At 38.3% G+C, this 17424-nt stretch overlaps 1 protein-coding gene across 1 annotated transcript in view; it reads right to left on the reverse strand.

Moving 5' to 3' along the window:
• The window catches only part of LOC139740016 (beta-TrCP-like), an 81519-nt gene that overhangs the window by 11084 nt on the left and 53011 nt on the right, over positions 1–17424 (reverse strand). Inside the window, exon 4 of the mRNA XM_071650610.1 lies at positions 4571–4664. Within this exon, the coding sequence (XP_071506711.1) occupies positions 4571–4664 (94 nt within the window). The remainder of the gene's footprint in view (positions 1–4570; positions 4665–17424) is intronic.

Genomic DNA, 17424 nt, shown 5'->3' on the forward strand with positions numbered 1-17424 from the left:
GTAGGAGGTAGACAAGTTATATCACATTTTTGATTTTGTAACAGAAAACAAACAAACAAACAAAATCTCTATGCATGTTGATCATAACTGACACACACTGAAGAGTTGACCTTGAGTACATTGACACAAAGAAACTGAGAATTTCAAGAAACCCAGCGATCAAAATTGGAGTTTATTTTACTTCCTTCTAACAAAGAGTGATAAAGAAATTACAAAGGGCCTCGAGGTTCATGGATCTCAAATCTTGAGAAATTTCACCAGGCGATTAATAAACATATTCAGTTTCCTGACTCCAGGCTCTAGGCAATTACCTCACAAGACATGGTACCATTACAAAGTTTTCACACATGGGACACAGGTAAACAAAACAAAACAAAACTGTGGCAGTTACAACTCATACAGTAGCAAGAAAGAGTGCCTTTCCTCTGAGACTCATGAATGTCACATGTGACTTCAATACAGTGGAACAGTCAACAACTACAATGTACAGGCATGATGACATTTATTTGAACCTTTCACGATCATGTGTAAAGATTAAAAAACAAACCAACAACCAAAAACCCAAAACCACAAAAACATATTTAACAGTTTTAATAGACTAGACACAGCTAGACTGTAAGAGTCAAGGCTTTTCAAGTCTACACTAAATTGCCACTTCCTTATTTTCCTATCAAAGTAATGTTAAAATCTGCTGGCAGTTTAGTTTGTTTGTTTCTTTGTTTGTACTATAAAACGAAGAATGTTTGCATGCATTTTACTTTCACAAATTTTGCAAGAGCCAAGATTCGCGAAATTAAAGTGCGCGAAAGTTCTTGTCTACACTACATGCATTGAATGTTCTGGCAACTCGCGAAAATTTCATGCCGCAAATAAGGCCGTTGGCTCCAATTCGTGAAAATTTCATGCCGCGAAAATATCATGTTTTACAGTATACAACAGCATGTATGTAATGGTCAAACCGCATCCCTGCCTGAAGATGATTTTTCAGGGGTGAAATTGGAGACGTAGTCGTACAGAGACTGCTGAAATTTTCAGAAGACTTTGCGTCACAAGAATAATAGCAGAAGATGAGGGTGATAAAACTTCATAATGTATTGATACACAGTTTTAGCCTATTAAAACGATGCATGCACGATTCTGGTATGTCTGAGAGTCACATATCTACAAAACACAAGATGGAGGAGCATCACATCAAAAACTTTCGAAATTCAAGTTGCTTGCATCTGCGCAAATCAATCTCTTATTTTGTGAGGTAGGTAACAAAAACTTTTTTTTTGTGCTTGAGTAGAAAAATACATATGAACTTTGCTCAATACAATTGAGTCCGGCCAAGCAAAAAAGCAGGAAGGAAGAATTCCAAGAAGTCTACTACAGTGGTACTTTTCCCCAGGATGAATACACCTTCCTTTTAGTGAGAAAACTGCACTGTGCACCCAAAACCTGCACATAAACTTGATAAGGAAATGACACTGTGTGTACAGTGTATGTGTTTCAATAACGCTTGCACGGATGCATAATTCTCTGGAAGAGGTACCCAACGCAACGTACTGTGTCACACACAATACACCCATTCTCACGAGCATACGTCGTGACATTAAAAATCATAATATCTGAGCATTCCATTCACACTGCAAAAAAGAAAAAGAAAAAAGAACAAAATGGGAAGTTTTAGCGCTAGAGAGGAAAATTGTGAGTTATTCTGAGCATGTGAAACAAACTTGACATTCTGCTGACACACATCCATGGTAATATGATGTACAGTCTGTAACAATAGCCTAGGTGGTTTGCACATTACAGATTAGTTTACATTGTGGTTTTTCTGGCTATGTCTCGGTTTGGCTTTGGGATTTGGCACAGCATCCATGCAACTCTAGCCCAAACACTGCAACCACGCCGATATGATAGTGCCATTTTCCCCTGGCAATAAATATGAAAGGCCCATACGCAGATATGTAAATTCCTATTTGCAGGCAGCTACCTTGGGTTATAATTTGTCATGCAATCTCCACTTTTCTATGTACTGCTTTCAGTAGCCAATCAGATCATTTCTGAGCATCCGGGCAGGATATCCCAGTAGCATGGAATAAAAAAAAAAGTGTATCTCAAATTCCTACCCTTTCTTTTCTAAAGGGCTTTTTACACTTGTAAAATTTTGCTTAGCCCCGGACCAACGGTGGGGCTAAGGGGGGGCCTTAGCCCCACCGTTGGTACGGGACTATCCTTAGCCCACTTTCTGTTTACACTCGTTTTTGCCAAAGTGGGCTAGCCCCACCGATAGTACGGTACTATCTGGCCCTGCAAAATAGCAGGGGTTAGCACCGCAATTGCGGTGCCAAGCAAGTGAGTGTAAACAGAACGAAAAAATAATCCTGGGCTAAGCGACGGAGACGAAGTCCGACCCTCACTGACCAATCAGAAACGAGGTAATCAAGTGCTGCCGGTGCGTGCGTGTACGTGTACAGTACACAGCGTAATTATGAATATTCATGTGGTTTGGAAAGTCCGGGGCTAAGAAATACGAGTGTAAAAAGGTCAGTTTTCTCCTTAGCCGGACAAGACATAGTACGGGACTAATTGGCGAGTGTAAAAAGCTGAAAAAATTGGTACGGGACTAACGATAGTCCTGGGTCAGAGAAAGTCCGGGGTTGAGAAACACAAGTGTAAAAAGCCCTTAAGAATGTGTCAGGCATTTTTTTCTGGTTGTCCAGAAGACTGAAGGGTACAATTCATTAGGGTCAGTATTGTTTTCACAATGCGAATACTCTTGATTTGTCTTGCGTGGGCCATTATCAATTTTGCTAATTTCTGTCCCTGATCAGCACGAATGAGGGGGAATGAAGGTTGGTAACTTTCAAAAGAGGTGGCAAAGTAGGGGCCTGCTGTGCAAAGATGTTGCAATCATTGTACGTAAGTCATAAGATTAACTAACTGCATGTACCACGGCAAACACTTTGGCCCAAATTCACGAAGGTGGTACGATTGAAACCATGGTTTAAACCATGGACAATTTGTATGGAGCTCAAAGTATCGCTGGCCTATTTCGTTACGAAATCAGTCATTTCGTTACATGATTTTGTGACAAAATAGGCCATGCGACACTTGGCGCTCCATACAAATTGTCCATGGTTTAAACCATGGTTTCAATTGTACCACCTTCGTGAATTCGGGCCCCAAAGTACTCAAACAAGTTGGAATGTTTTCTAGTTGCTGCCAGAATAACGGCCGTTGCTGCAATGGACAATTACTGCATAGCTTGTCACCACACTGGCCCTTGACGATTTCTACCGAGAGAGTGACAACGCCTCGAGAAGCATAATATCGAAGTTTCCTGCATCCATGTCATAATCCTATTCTAACCCAGCTGGGATTGGATTTGTTGGATGAGCTTGACAGAATCCTGCCATGACTTGATTGGCTTGGTCAATTTACTACTTTTTCCCCCCCATTTCTTCATTCTCTTCCTGCATTTGAATGTCCACTCTCTTCTTGATGTACCGGCACTCCAACAGTCACCAATCTCTGACAGAGTGGAAATCCGCTCCATACCGTATTCAAATCGTTTCTTATCCTGCATGCAAAATCTCCCCTGAATTTCCTTACTGGAAAAGTAATCAAATACAGTAGCCTCTCTTCTTCGCCACAAAGTAAATGCAGTGTTGCAGCAATCTAACACAGATAACTTTTGAGTAAGGGCCTACAGCAGCTCAACTAAAACCATATTTTTTTTGTAATGATTTCCTTCTCGTGTATAAGTCACCAAGTGAGTTGTGAGGCGATGACATGGTCTTGTCTGATTTGCACATGTGATTCTGACTGATATCACAGACACAGGCTTAAGTGTTGAATTTCATGACTCAAATTAGCATGGTGATGAAGTCAAAACCTAAGGAGTCTCCACTGAACCACACGCAAACCTTTGACTACATTTGTACCTCTTTCTTCTTGAGATCAAAAAGAAAACCTTGTTTGCTTCATAATACCAAAAAACTGTCACTACTTTGTAATTAGCTTGCAATGATGACTTTTAAGGGAGAAAGGTTTTTGGAAGCTGAGATATCGACCCAATTTTTGATTTTACTGATATTTTTGCACACAAACTAATGAAGGACTTCTGAGTTGATGGAAGGCATCATCACCCAAGGTGATTTGCATATGGTTTAAACATATCGCTTTTCTGAGATAACATACACATATTAGTTTTAAATACTGCTTTACATTCACATTTTACTCTGTGTTTGCAGCTTGAGCTGCATCTTTGTCCTAAACTTCAGCTTTTGACAAGTGTTGATGCCGGGGCTTGACACTAACACATTCCTCTGGCAGCCCGTTTGATCTACTAAAATCTTTAGATCTGAAATTTTGGTGGCCCAGAAAAGAAATGTATTGACCCAAAATAAATGGAAGTATAACAATCCACTTTGAATCTTAGTTTCTCCGATCGTGGCCACCAACTGATAACCTTTTTGGAAATTTGGTGGCCCGAGATCAATTTTTAGTGGTCCCAGGTCACGGCCAAAGTCGATCTCTGATTGATGCCAGCCATTTCACGAGAGAGAATGCAGGCACTTACCTCTATGTCCTGGATAATTCTTGGATAGAGTTTCCTAAAGAAGGAGTCTCCTTGCTGCTGATCACCCGGCTTTGGTTTGAACAGATACTGGACCCTGGAGATAAACAAACACACACACTATTATATAAACAGAAAATTAAATATTACTTGGCTTTGGAAACCTTGAGCAGATTGCTGCACATACTGTTAATGAAAACTTCTGCTGCAAAACTGATACAGTAATAAATGCATGAAGAGGTTATAATGAGCTGTAGTAAGTTTCTATTCCACTTTTGAGCTACAGTAATCAAGAAGATCTTTGGAAGTCATTTTGACTCTATTTACGCACTGTCGTGTGTGGTTAAATACACAGATGGACAGTATCACTACACAAAGAGCTGATTTTCTTGTACTTAGGGGAAACTTTATACATAAAATATTTGTGCACTTTTTTGTGCATGGATTTCATGATCTGGATGAATTCAAAAACTGATGAGTCTTATTGCACAGATATACATAGTATTCTAGTAAGTTCTCAACAATGATTACAACACAATTTCCATGGAATTATACATCAAACACTGTAGTAACCAAGGTATATTTTGACTTGGCTGAATGTTGTAAGACATAATATGGCTTCAGTGCCCCTGCAACAAATCACCATATTTCTTCATCATTTTCTAGAGATTTCTAATATCTCTGGCAACATACTTCATTGTATGATTAATTAATGCTTGTCACAAGCTCAGCGCAAAATCTACCTTAGGAGGACCCTATGACACAGAACCTAATCTTCTAGCAGTATAGTTACTACTAGCTGGCTATAATGCATAATAAACGACTAATGCAGCATATATATTCTTATATGGGAATATTACATGTAGTCCCCCAAACACACATCACTGGTATACTGTTAATCATGTCCTCCAAACAGAGAAAACTAATCTCTTCTACACAAAATTATGGATAATTTGTAAACACTCCTACAGTCACGTCTTTCCTATTTTCCCACTATCATTCAACTTTGACGGATTTAATTTCACTGATTTCAATCATATCTAATTAGGTAATTCGGGAAATTTCTCCACTTGCTAAAGACCACCCATTCTATCATCCTGGACAAGATATTTGAAAAATTGCATGTATCGCTTGTGACAGAATTTTGTTTCATGCTTCAGACTGACAATGCCCCTGTGCAATAAACCTAATCTTGGTAATCCTGTTTTCACCAGCAACCACCTGACCTGGGGTTTAGACCAAGCAGAGTGACACAAGGTAGATCATTACATTCAGACATGATTTGATCAGCATGATCAGCTGGGACAAGGGCAGGTGCACTGTGTCTGTGATACACCACCGTGACACATATGCTCGCTTCATCATCTACCTCTCCTCATGCCGTTGTTCATCCAAACTAGATGAAGCTAATTATGTTTGAAAGCTCAATGCGCACATCAGCACCATGCCTATAGATACACGATTCACTGTAGCACCTGGAGCCACAAATGGCGATGGTGTACATCAAAAAATTGTACTTCACAACACACTGGCCATCGCTGGTGCAGGTGTGCAGGGCACAGTTCTTGAAATCCCAAGGAAAAAAAAAATCGAGAAAAAAAGCCATTACTCTCATTGAATTCCTCTTTCAAGCATATTAATCTTGATAACTTAAAATCAATATGATTCCATTTCAGGTTGATAATGTTATCCAACCCATTTCCGTGAGCATTTATATATGTACACCATGTTGTGGTAAAGTCTGATTCTCATAAAACATGCTCTTTATTAGAAGGGCAACACTATAGGTATTGTATGCCTGACCTATTCTGTTAAGTGATGAGTAATTGCGAGTTGGGGGGGGGGGGGGGGGAGGGGTGCTGATGTGTGAGCGCCAATGACCTTGTCCCTACATCTGCTTCACACGAGAAAACACCCAGTGTGTGTGACTACATACAGCTATTGTAGAATCTATGACTTGCCTATTGTGACTCAGCCCTGAATGCAGCCCACAGAATTAAAATCATCAGTCGTATTACACCAATGACCCACTTAATCATGACATTTCCGAGAACAGAGGCTGAGAGGACTTAACGTTAGTTTGATTTCAGGAGAACTAGAGAGAGAAAAAAAAATCACTGTTTGTTAGCCTGGCACTCCTGTTATTACTAACAATTCACTATGACAGTCCTTATTCATAGAAAACTGATAGGAGTGCTTTATGATCACAACCACTATACAGCAAAGACAATCACTCACAAACTATAATGATGATGATGATGATAATGATACACTGTAATAGTCATAGTAATTAAAGTGTTAGTAGTAGTAGTAGTAGTAGTAGTAATAATAACAATAATGATATCAGTAAAAATGATGACAATAATGATAATAATGATAATAATTTATTATTACAATAATAAATCATTACAATTAAAATTTATTTTAATTGTTATGTCAATCTTGAACACACATTTTTAAACTTTTAACTGTGATTATGTACTTAACCAAAATAATTTTTGGTTTGTATATGTATGTTTGATTTGATTGATTGTATATTTATATGTTTTTTTTAACTGAACTTGTGGAAATAAATTAAACTAAACTGAAACTGAATAATAATAATAATAAAAAAATGATAATATCTAATAACAATAGTACTATTACTGCTACTACAAGTGCCAATGATGCAATGGTGACAATAATGTGACTTTAACTAGAAAGACTGAGCACAAATGTATAATATAAGAATTATATGAACCTGACAACCACTTTTTGTTGGATGAAATACAGGATATCGGTGTGTAATCATTCCTGCAAACATACATATGCCACACCTCACTTGAATGTAAGAGGCAAAATCCTCTCTACAAAGCCAGTCACTTGGCAATTACATTTTCGCTCATTACTCTTTTCCATCAAACATTCTTTGTCTGTTTGCCTCTGCCATTTCTCCACAATGGGAAAAAAGGAAATAAAATGATCATTAAAGGAAACCCAAACCCAAAGAAATGTGGATTAAGTGAAAGCAGCAACGTAGAACACATTTAAAGTGAAAGTTTGAGGAAAATCAGACATTCGACGCAACAGTCATGAATTTTTAAGATTTTGGTGTTGGAACCGCTGGATGAGGAGACTACTAGAGGTTCTAATGATGTCATGTGTGGACAACAATATAAAGAAAATATAAAGGAAATTCCACAAAAATTCACTTTTTTTGCATAATGACAGAGCACTTGACTAACTGCTTTCAGAAAGCAGGGGGAATAATTGCTTCCCTTAACATATGACAGTGTTAAGTGGATAGAATGCATAATTTTCATGAAAAATTAATTTTTGAGGACTTCTCTTTAAAGGCATCAAGCCATATAATTATGATTGCATTGAAAAAACGAAAAAAACACCTTCAGAACTGAAGTGAAAAATGTTGGTTGACTTAGTTCTAGCTTTGGAAAAATGGAAGTAAACATGGAGGCTGAAATTGAATGAGGAATAACTCATGCTGAGTTCTAATTTGATGATCACCTGGTGGCCATGGCAACCAAATATTGGCAAATTTTTTTAACGGTATTGCCTATTGCAGTAATCAACAGCAAATTAACATTTCAAGTTTTTCTGGGAAGAGAAGAATTAAATATATAGATGTATTTCACACCTGCACAACTCACAGATGTGCCGAAATGCATCAGGGATCATAAAATTAGATATGCATTGGTGTGTACCTGAAAAAAAGCCACAAGCAAAACTCACTTGATTTAAAATGATCCAAAAGGTGCACTGAACACTGAACAGCTACATGTAGTGCATGACTCATGCATACTTTTAATATTGTTATCATGGCTTAGTTTTAGGGCAAAATAAGTTATTAATAGACAATTTTACATTTGAGACGGGGTACAGTAATGTAAGCTGCTCAGCTGGGCATTAGGGGATAAAATTAATATAGGATATTGGATGAGCCATTGCATCTCTGCCAAATTAAAATATCTGGATGCTTTTACCTGAATTGGACATGATTAAAAGAAAGGAGAGCAGTTCATCTTTTATTTGATAGATTTTTGTTTTTAAACTTGTGGAGCACATATATTTTGGAAAGGTAATCAAAGTCAGTTATGAAAGAGGATGTTAACTTGTCACTTATGGCAATACACATTAAAATACAAGCAAAGTACATGTAAACTGCTGAGGCTGACGTGACTACATGATCAGGACGAAATACTTCAGGGAAATCTAATGTTCCAATGAGTAATGAGGTTGAAATATAGACCTCCTAAATGTAGTTGTCATGTAAAGCATATTCTACACATCAAAAAGTGTAAGCCTTCTTTCATATGATAAAGAAATGGAACAAATGAACTTTAAAGTATCTTTACAGAGTAAATGGTACATTGTAGTTTCAATAATTTCTTTACAGCTTCATGACCTCAATCAGGCTATCATGGTTCCCATGATATGAAAATTAAAAGTATAAATGTAATGCAAAATTGCAAGTGGCAAAAATTCATTAAAGAAAATTCAAGCTAGTGTGCACTTACTGTGTGCATCCTTTCTTGCTTAAATTTGAGTCCCGTATGACTGAGAAAATGTGTGATACAGAAGGATACACACCCTTCCTTTGACACACTGGGGCTAGAACACAGGGGTCACACTACTGAGCAACGATGCCCCCTGAATAAATAGATCAATGAAACCCCCGGCACAGCCCGTCTGTTTGTACACAGAGCTCCTTTAGTGTTCACAAACACCTTTCTCGAATTAGATTGGGCAATTCATGATTCTGAGATGTTTTTCAAAGGAGTTTTGACCAATTCTGGGTGTGCATTGGCTTTTTGAATGGTTTGACTCCAAACATGACTGAGGGAGGAGGTGGAACCCAGCTTGACCTTGACTGTAGTACTTCCTCCAGAATGTAGTCAATATACTCTTGTTGTGTATAAGAGTATATTGACTGCTTATTAAAACACACTGTGTGCCTGTTTGATGGACAAGCCATGGAGCTTGCATTCTGGGCCCCATTTCATAAAAAGTTGATATGATAGCAACTCTTGCTGGAACGGCAATTGTCATGGTAATGACAAGAATCCAGCTTCCTGGTTGGCTCTTGCTATGGGAAGTTGCCGTTCCAACAAGAGTTGCTATCATATCAACTTTTATGAAATGGGGCCCTGTTTTGTGCTAAAGTATCCTTTTATATTTTTTTATATCAGCAAAGAGACCCGATTATGCGACTGAACACTCTGTGAGGAGTGCACTTTAGAATGTGATTACAGATGTACAATCTGCGTCTTACATGGCAAGTGTGTGATTCCTCATTGCCTGTAGGTTTAGACAAGTCAAAGTACCTCCTTGGGGGTGTTTCATAAAGCTGTTCGTAAAGTTACGAACGACGTAAGAACGACTGGTGATCAGTTCTTGTGCTGAATTATGGAAATTTTGATAAGTATAGCACATCAGAACTGATCACCAGTCGTTCTTAAGTCGTTCGTAACTTTACGAAACAGCTTTATAAAACAGGGCCCTGGGGTTGAGAGATGAGCAAGGCTGCAGGCACACATCAAGTGTTCAGAGTGTAATATGTTTGCTACAGAACACAAAGCACCTGTTGAGTGAGATGTCATTAGCCGTGCTGTGGTCTAACAACCAGCTGACAGCCATGTCATCGTGGTGAAAGCATGAAGGCGTCAATAAATTTGCCCTCCTCCCCCCCCCCCCCAAAAAAAAAAAAGCAGCAAAAACAAAAAACAACAACAACAAAACTTTACAAGTTTCTGGCGGTGATCACCAAATCACCATCTGGATGTGGCATTCTCTGCATAGATCAGAAATGTTTTATTACATAAAGGATGTATAACAATATGGTTTAGTTCAACATTTTACTACACAACTCCCTCCTCAAAAAAAGACCTACACTCCTAGGATGTTTATTCATACATTCGTATGCATAATATACTGTACGAACAGGGCAACCTCTTAACGAGTCCTATGACACCACAAATTTGATTCATGCATTATGGCAGTATTCCGAAGTCGGCAATACAAACTGTTCAGTTTTAGGTTATTCATAAAATATCTGCTACCCGTACTGTTAAAGATAGAGAATTAAGCCAGAGACATGCAACTGCATGTACAGGTTGTAACTAAACTGTAGCTAAAGCGAAGGTCTGTATTAAAGTACACTCTGAACATTAGGATGTCAGCAGTTTATTGTATGGTATCTATGGGCCTGAAGTACTCATCGATACCTGCCTATGGCAGTCTAAGATAACATAGTACCCAACATTTTTTTTTTTTTTTTTGTACAAATGAAAGACTAAAGATACATGTATGTACATGTTCGTCCCTTTTTTTAAACTTGTGCAGACGTGACAACTTTCTATGATTCCACATGATGAGCAACAGTACATTTATAGTGTCTCGATGCATCTGAAACAGAGATCTTTAGTGAAAATGTGACAAGTGAAACCAGTAACATGACACAAAGAAAGCATATAAGTGGATACATTGTACAGTGCTAATGACGTCATTGCTGCATGATGACGTACATTGTATAGCAGATATTCTTCAAAGTTTATTTGACACACACATACGTTTACTTTTATGATATTTATGTATTCTCGAAATAGACTAATAAGCTTGATAATCTTAAAATAGTCATTCATCAGGGCATTTAAGTTGAAGAAAGGCAATGAAAACAAACCAGCAAAAAAATAACATCTGAAGAAAAGGCAAGAACACGTCTAAGACATCCGCTTTTTCTCATGACGTTACCAATACATTTTTACGACCAAGGGAACAAACCAAAAGTTCCCAGGATTGCCTCGTGATGTGGTTTATAGAAGACCAGTTACTAAGAATGTTCATACTTTTTGACCCAACATGTATTCATCTTTTTAATGTTCTTGCATCTTTGCTAATTATTGTCAATCGATAGTTTTTGAAAGATGTTCTGTATCCTGAATGCATCTAATCGTATAGGCAGCAAGCAGTGAGGAAATGAAGGCAAGGGTTGTTACAAGATTGTTAACACCGGCATGCTTGCGAAAGCAGTAGCCTGTGAAATAACTTCAGACACACAATATTGTTAAATTGGATACTCCAACAAACCCTGAAATAACAAAGTGGATATATCTGGAAGACAGTAATCGAGTGTTGATAGTCTAAAGAGTACAGTATACAGTCAAACCTGTCTCAGCGGCCACCTGTCTATAGTGGCCACCTGCTTATAATGGCCACTTAAAATCCCTCCCACAGAAGTGCTGTGTTATAGACCCTTTATATAGCGGTCACCTGCCTAACATGGCCAGCGGCCACTCATTTTGTATCCAGTGGTGAATATCCTACTGTGTATAGCGGCCACAAAAATTTAGCTCAACCGTTAAATCAGACATGAATATGTTAGCTTTTACATTCATTGCGTGAATTTTACCGAAACTTATCAAAAGAACAGAAATAGGTTAAAAGAAAATTTAAAATGAAATAAATTACAACCCCCCCCCCCCCATATCATAGCCGCTCATGCAAACTTACTGGCTGTTTTTTCTTTTTTCTTTTTTTTTTCAAGATTAACAAGCGGTACTTTATGCCGTATCAGGGCAATTACCCTCCGAGGGCAATTACCCCACCATCCCCGGCTAAATACTGGTTAGTGATAAGCTTAGAGTAAAGATGTAAAGATTAGAGTTACGGTTAGGTTTCAGGGTTACAGTTTGGGTTAGTGTTAGGATTAGGTTCAGGATTAGGATTAGGGTTAGGGTCAGGAGAAGGGTCCGGGGTAATTGCCCAGGGGGTGAAATTGCCCTAGGCCCATATTTTGCTATTCAATATACAATGAAAATGTTGAAATTCCAAATACCATCAACTTGTCTACAGTGGACACTTTTGTCGTTTCCCTTGGGTGGCCACTTTACACAGGTTTGACTAGGTATCTGGATGGTCTTTTCAAACAATTCCGAGCACAGAGGGTGAGTCTATTCTTCCTCGTTCCCCGTTACTGACACTCTACAATATCATCACTTTTGTACAATGTAATTGAGGTCAACATTACAGGATGGGAATTATGTTCTCCAGTTGTCAATTTCCGCATACACACGCCGTAACACGTGGCCTTTCAGTCACATGCAAAGCCACACGCACCCAGAGAGGACACGATCCTACAAGCAAGAGTTTGCTTGGGAAGATGCATCCTTCAACCACCCCCCCCCCAAATGTCCACAAGATTAGGAGCAGCCAAACAGTACTTTTGCATCTCATTAACTTGAGATTCCACATGAAAAAGAAAAGAAAAGAAAGGAATTAAGAAACAAAACTGACTTGTCTCCTCGCCCCACATAAGTCACGTGCCAACGTCTAATCTGTATCTGATCTAATCTTCCTCTCAGCTACGGAGGACAACCAAGTAGCAATTTTCTACATTTTTGTGCACGAGCGTTTCAATGCACGTGCAGACGTTCTCTTATTTTAATACAAAAATGATTGTTTTGAGTTTATAATTGCAGAGATGACTTGCATCATCCCCTTGGGTTTCACTCTGCAGCGACTTCACTTTCAGAGATTACTATCTTGAGAAAGCTTCCTTACATGTTCCTGTTTGTGCATGATCTTAATGGCATTCAGCCCATGCGATGTACATGGACTCGGTTTTCAGTGTAACTCTGTACATTACAGCAGAACTACAATGTATGTGAATCATTTAAAGCGCAATGATGCCTTTAATCCATTTATATACCATAGGTAGTAAACAGAAAAGGAAGACAGCATCCAAAGGCATTGTGATACATACACATTAATTAAGAGAAAATAAAATCTTTTACAAAGCTGACTGATCTTAGACTGAAATAAGAAATCACCTAGTTAAGTATTGCATTATAACTATTTTTCACCATATTGTTGTCATAATATTGAATATTGTAAAACCTGAAATTTTTGTGTGCATTTGAATATTGCAACTTTTGTGATAGCCAAGATTCGCAAAATCAAAATGCATACGATGTGAAGGTTCTTGTCTCCACTGTGAATGCACTGAATGCCAGTGGCCATGTGCTAACATTTCATGCCACGAAAAAAGGCTGTCGACTCCAAGTCACGAAATTTCATGCTGTGAACATTTCTGGTTTTAGAGGACACTTCAACAGAACCGATTTCACAAGTTTAGAAATAGGATCGTATAAATGCTAACATACAGATGTGTGGGTTGAAAATTTATGGCATACTAAGTTGGGATTAAAAGACATTTCATCTTGACATATAGTTGTTGTTTTTTTTTTAAATGCATCTTTTTGAGTCGGTGGGTAGAAAAACATAAAACATGATTTTCAAGGAGTCTCCACTGAAAACCAGGAGAAGCTGGCAGCCCCACATGTGTCTGTCTGTTGTTATGGACAAGTATTTCCGCCTAAACACTGGCTGCCCTTTCAGAATTCGATCAATGCACAGAGATGAACGTCAGCTCGCAGACTAGACTATATTGGGCAAGGTTCAAGAAAAGGGTTGTTACTTCGTGGGCTACTGGGTCACATCTTGTTCCGCGAAGCTGAAGTTTCTTAAAATAGAGTGATCTATGGAAAAAAGACAAAACATGCAGAGTGCAGAGCTCCCTGATTCGGCAAGAGGCTCCCTAAAAACTTCAAATATTGTTACTTTCTAGGAAGAGAATACATGTCTTGCTTGATACCTGGGGGGCATTTCATGAAGCATTTTGTCCGACAAAGTTGTCGGACAAATTTGCTCTCAGCCAATCAGATGCAAGGATTTCAGTAGCTTGTAGCAGTTTGTCAGAAAAATATCCGACCAAAATGCTTCATGAAATGCCCCCCTGATCTTTGTCTTATTTTAAAAGGGACGTACAGTTTTGGTTTAGAGTGGGCAGCAGGTTTCCACCTGTGTGTGTGAGAGATAATGAGAACCCTCTCTTAAATGAAACGTGTAAGAACATGTGATTCTTAGAGGAATTCACAGTTTATTTGATGAAAATTGGTCTTGAAATGGCTGCATGAGATATAAAAAAAAGTGATCCTAACAAAATGTGACAGGCCACAGACTTTTATTAGGATCTCTTTGTTCTACCTGCTTTTTGTTGTTTGTTTGTTTGTTTTTTGATATCTCAGTCATTTCAAAACCGATTTTCATCAAATAAAATTTCGATTCCCCTTAGAATTGTGTGCTTGTTAACATTTCATAGAGTGGTTTCTCAATATCTCGCAAAACGTTAAAAGATGAATTGTCATCTCAACTAAAACTGTATACCATCCCTTTAATTAATTGAGATGCATGTAACACACTAGAGAATCTCCCTGATTGCTCTTTTTTTTTTTCATTCATGCGTGAACACTGACAAAACTGATTTCAGTACTTTCTTCTGTTTCCAGTCATGTCACATACATGTACATGCTGCTGTGAGCACGAGACGACAATCTACATAAACCTGTTTTCCCCCCATATTCAAACAGGTAAGTTGGGTAGCCTAGGCTGTAGAGACTACCAATTACCGGTACACATGCGTATGTTATAAGTTTGTATATTAGCATTTGGTTCTTTTTATGCTTTTGATCTCCTCTGAAAAAAAAAGTAAAGCTAGAAAATATTTAACTTGTTTATATGCTTTTGATAATCTTCATATGCTGTTTGTTTTTTTCAACTAAAAATCATCTGTCATTAATGATACTGTTAGAAATATAAACTGAGATTGAGGAGTGCCCTTACCCAGGGCTCGACACTAACGGTGGCCCGGTGGCCCGGGGCCACCAGAAATGAAAGTCGGGCCACCAAATTTCAAAAAAGGGTAAATTTGGTGGCCAGCCTCGGGCCACCAAAATTTTTTGAAGAGTATGTCAATAAATTCGTAACTTTTTGCGCCGGAAATTAGCTGTTAAATTTGTTTAAAGGATGGATGAAAAGGACTGAATGAGTGCCTGAGAGTGGGTGTTGCAAGTTTGTTGAAGTTTATTTATGAGTAGATATGTCCAACTTCTAATTCTTACTATCATAAAACTTAAATATTTGACTCATTAAAAAAAAAAAGGGACTTTTAATGTTTTTTATTGTTTTTTTTTCGGGACACCAAAAATTTGAAATTTAGGATTTTGGTGGCCCCATCGGGCCACCAAACAAAAAAGTTAGTGTCGAGCCATGCCTTACCGTAAACTGAACAAGGAGTGTATTCATAATACCAAGGAGACTCACTGCCAACATAGAGAGAACACACATCACATATTAAATCACAAAACTGCATCCTCCATGCATGCTCTTTCCCTTTAATGTCATGGAGGTGTGATAGTGACCGTGACCTCAAACTGACTCTCATGAACAAAGTATTTCCTAATGAATCTGCTCCAAACAGCTCCCAGTTACTGAGAGTGATTGCAGAGTTCATTTGATCAGATTGGCAGGAAATTTAATTGCAATAGAAGCTGAATTTCACCTGTATGTACATGGATACTTTGCATAATTAACTTGCTGTTATTTCTGTGTGAGAAACCCCCAAAATATGATTTTTAACTATTGGAAAATGTGCTAAGGCCTGATGAGCTTGAGTAGGCATGTTTGAAGAAATCAGGACATATACATGATCACTACCAAAATCATTGCTTCCAGCAGAGGTGTAGATATGGTGCTATATGATTTGTGTGTGTGTGTGTGTGTGTGTGAATCTCCAATAGCTAAGAAAATTGAACATACATTGCATGACTTGGCATGCCATAACCTGCACTATCACCGTACACTGAGTAGCACCATTGTTTCAAGATGTACAGTTAACATAGAGTATTATAGTGGCTTTTTATGCACGTCTACGACAGTTACACACTGCTCTTACAGCGTATCTGCTATCTTATTTGTCTGCAGTAGATGATAAGTTCGATTCCTCCTGGTTCATTTTTTTTGGACATGTTTGTCTAAATTTGTAGATCAGCAGTTGCGATCTTACAAATTTCATTTGTATAGAGGGCAGACAACTTGAAGAAAACTCATACAGCTGTACCTCATATCTTCACCCCTCTGTTTAACAAGGAAAAGTAGAAATTATGCGGTGCGTAATATATGTCCCCGCTGGAAGTAGCATTTTGTAACAAAATGTGCAATATAGGTAAAAAATCAAGGTCAAAGGTCAAAATTCTGTGTAGAAGTGTTGAAGCCCTCACCTATATAGCGCCATCACATAAAGCAAACGGAATCGAAATCGGGTTAGAAATGGCGAAGGAGTAGCATTTTGTAGCAAAATGTACAATACAGGTCAAAAAATCAAGGTCAAAGGTCAAAGAAGTCAAAGGTCAAAATTCTGTGTAGAAGTGTTGAAGCCCTCACCTAGTGCCATCACATAAAGCAAACGGAATCAAAATCGGGTTAGAAATGGCGAAGGAGTAGCATTTTGTAGCAAAATGTACAATATAGGTCAAAAAATCAAGGTCAAAGGTCAAAGAAGTCAAAGGTCAAAATTCTGTGTAGAAGTTTTGAAGCCCTCACCTAGTGCCATCACATAAAGCAAACGGAATCGAAATCGGGTTAGAAATGGCGAAGGAGTAGCATTTTGTAGCAAAATGTACAATACAGGTCAAAAATCAAGGTCAAAGGTCAAAGAAGTCAAAGGTCAAAATTCTGTGTAGAAAGTTTTGAAGCCCTCACCTAGTGCCATCACATAAAGCAAACGGAATCGAAATCGGGTTAGAAATGGCGAAGGAGTAGCATTTTGTAGCAAAATGTACAATATAGGTCAAAGGTCAAGGTCAAAGGTCACGACTGAAATTCTGTGTAGAAGTTTCAAAGCTCCCATGTAGTGCTATCATATAAAGCAAACAGAATCAAAATTGGCTCATAAATGACAGAGAAGTAGCAAATTGAAGATTTTGATCACAAACGGACGCACACACGGACGGACGGACACACGG

This window comes from Diadema antillarum, unplaced genomic scaffold, assembly GCF_040938485.1.
Source record: "Diadema antillarum isolate AM-2024a unplaced genomic scaffold, OU_Dant_1.0 seq00000825_RagTag, whole genome shotgun sequence".
In the NCBI taxonomy this organism is placed as follows: Eukaryota; Metazoa; Echinodermata; class Echinoidea; order Diadematoida; family Diadematidae; genus Diadema; species Diadema antillarum.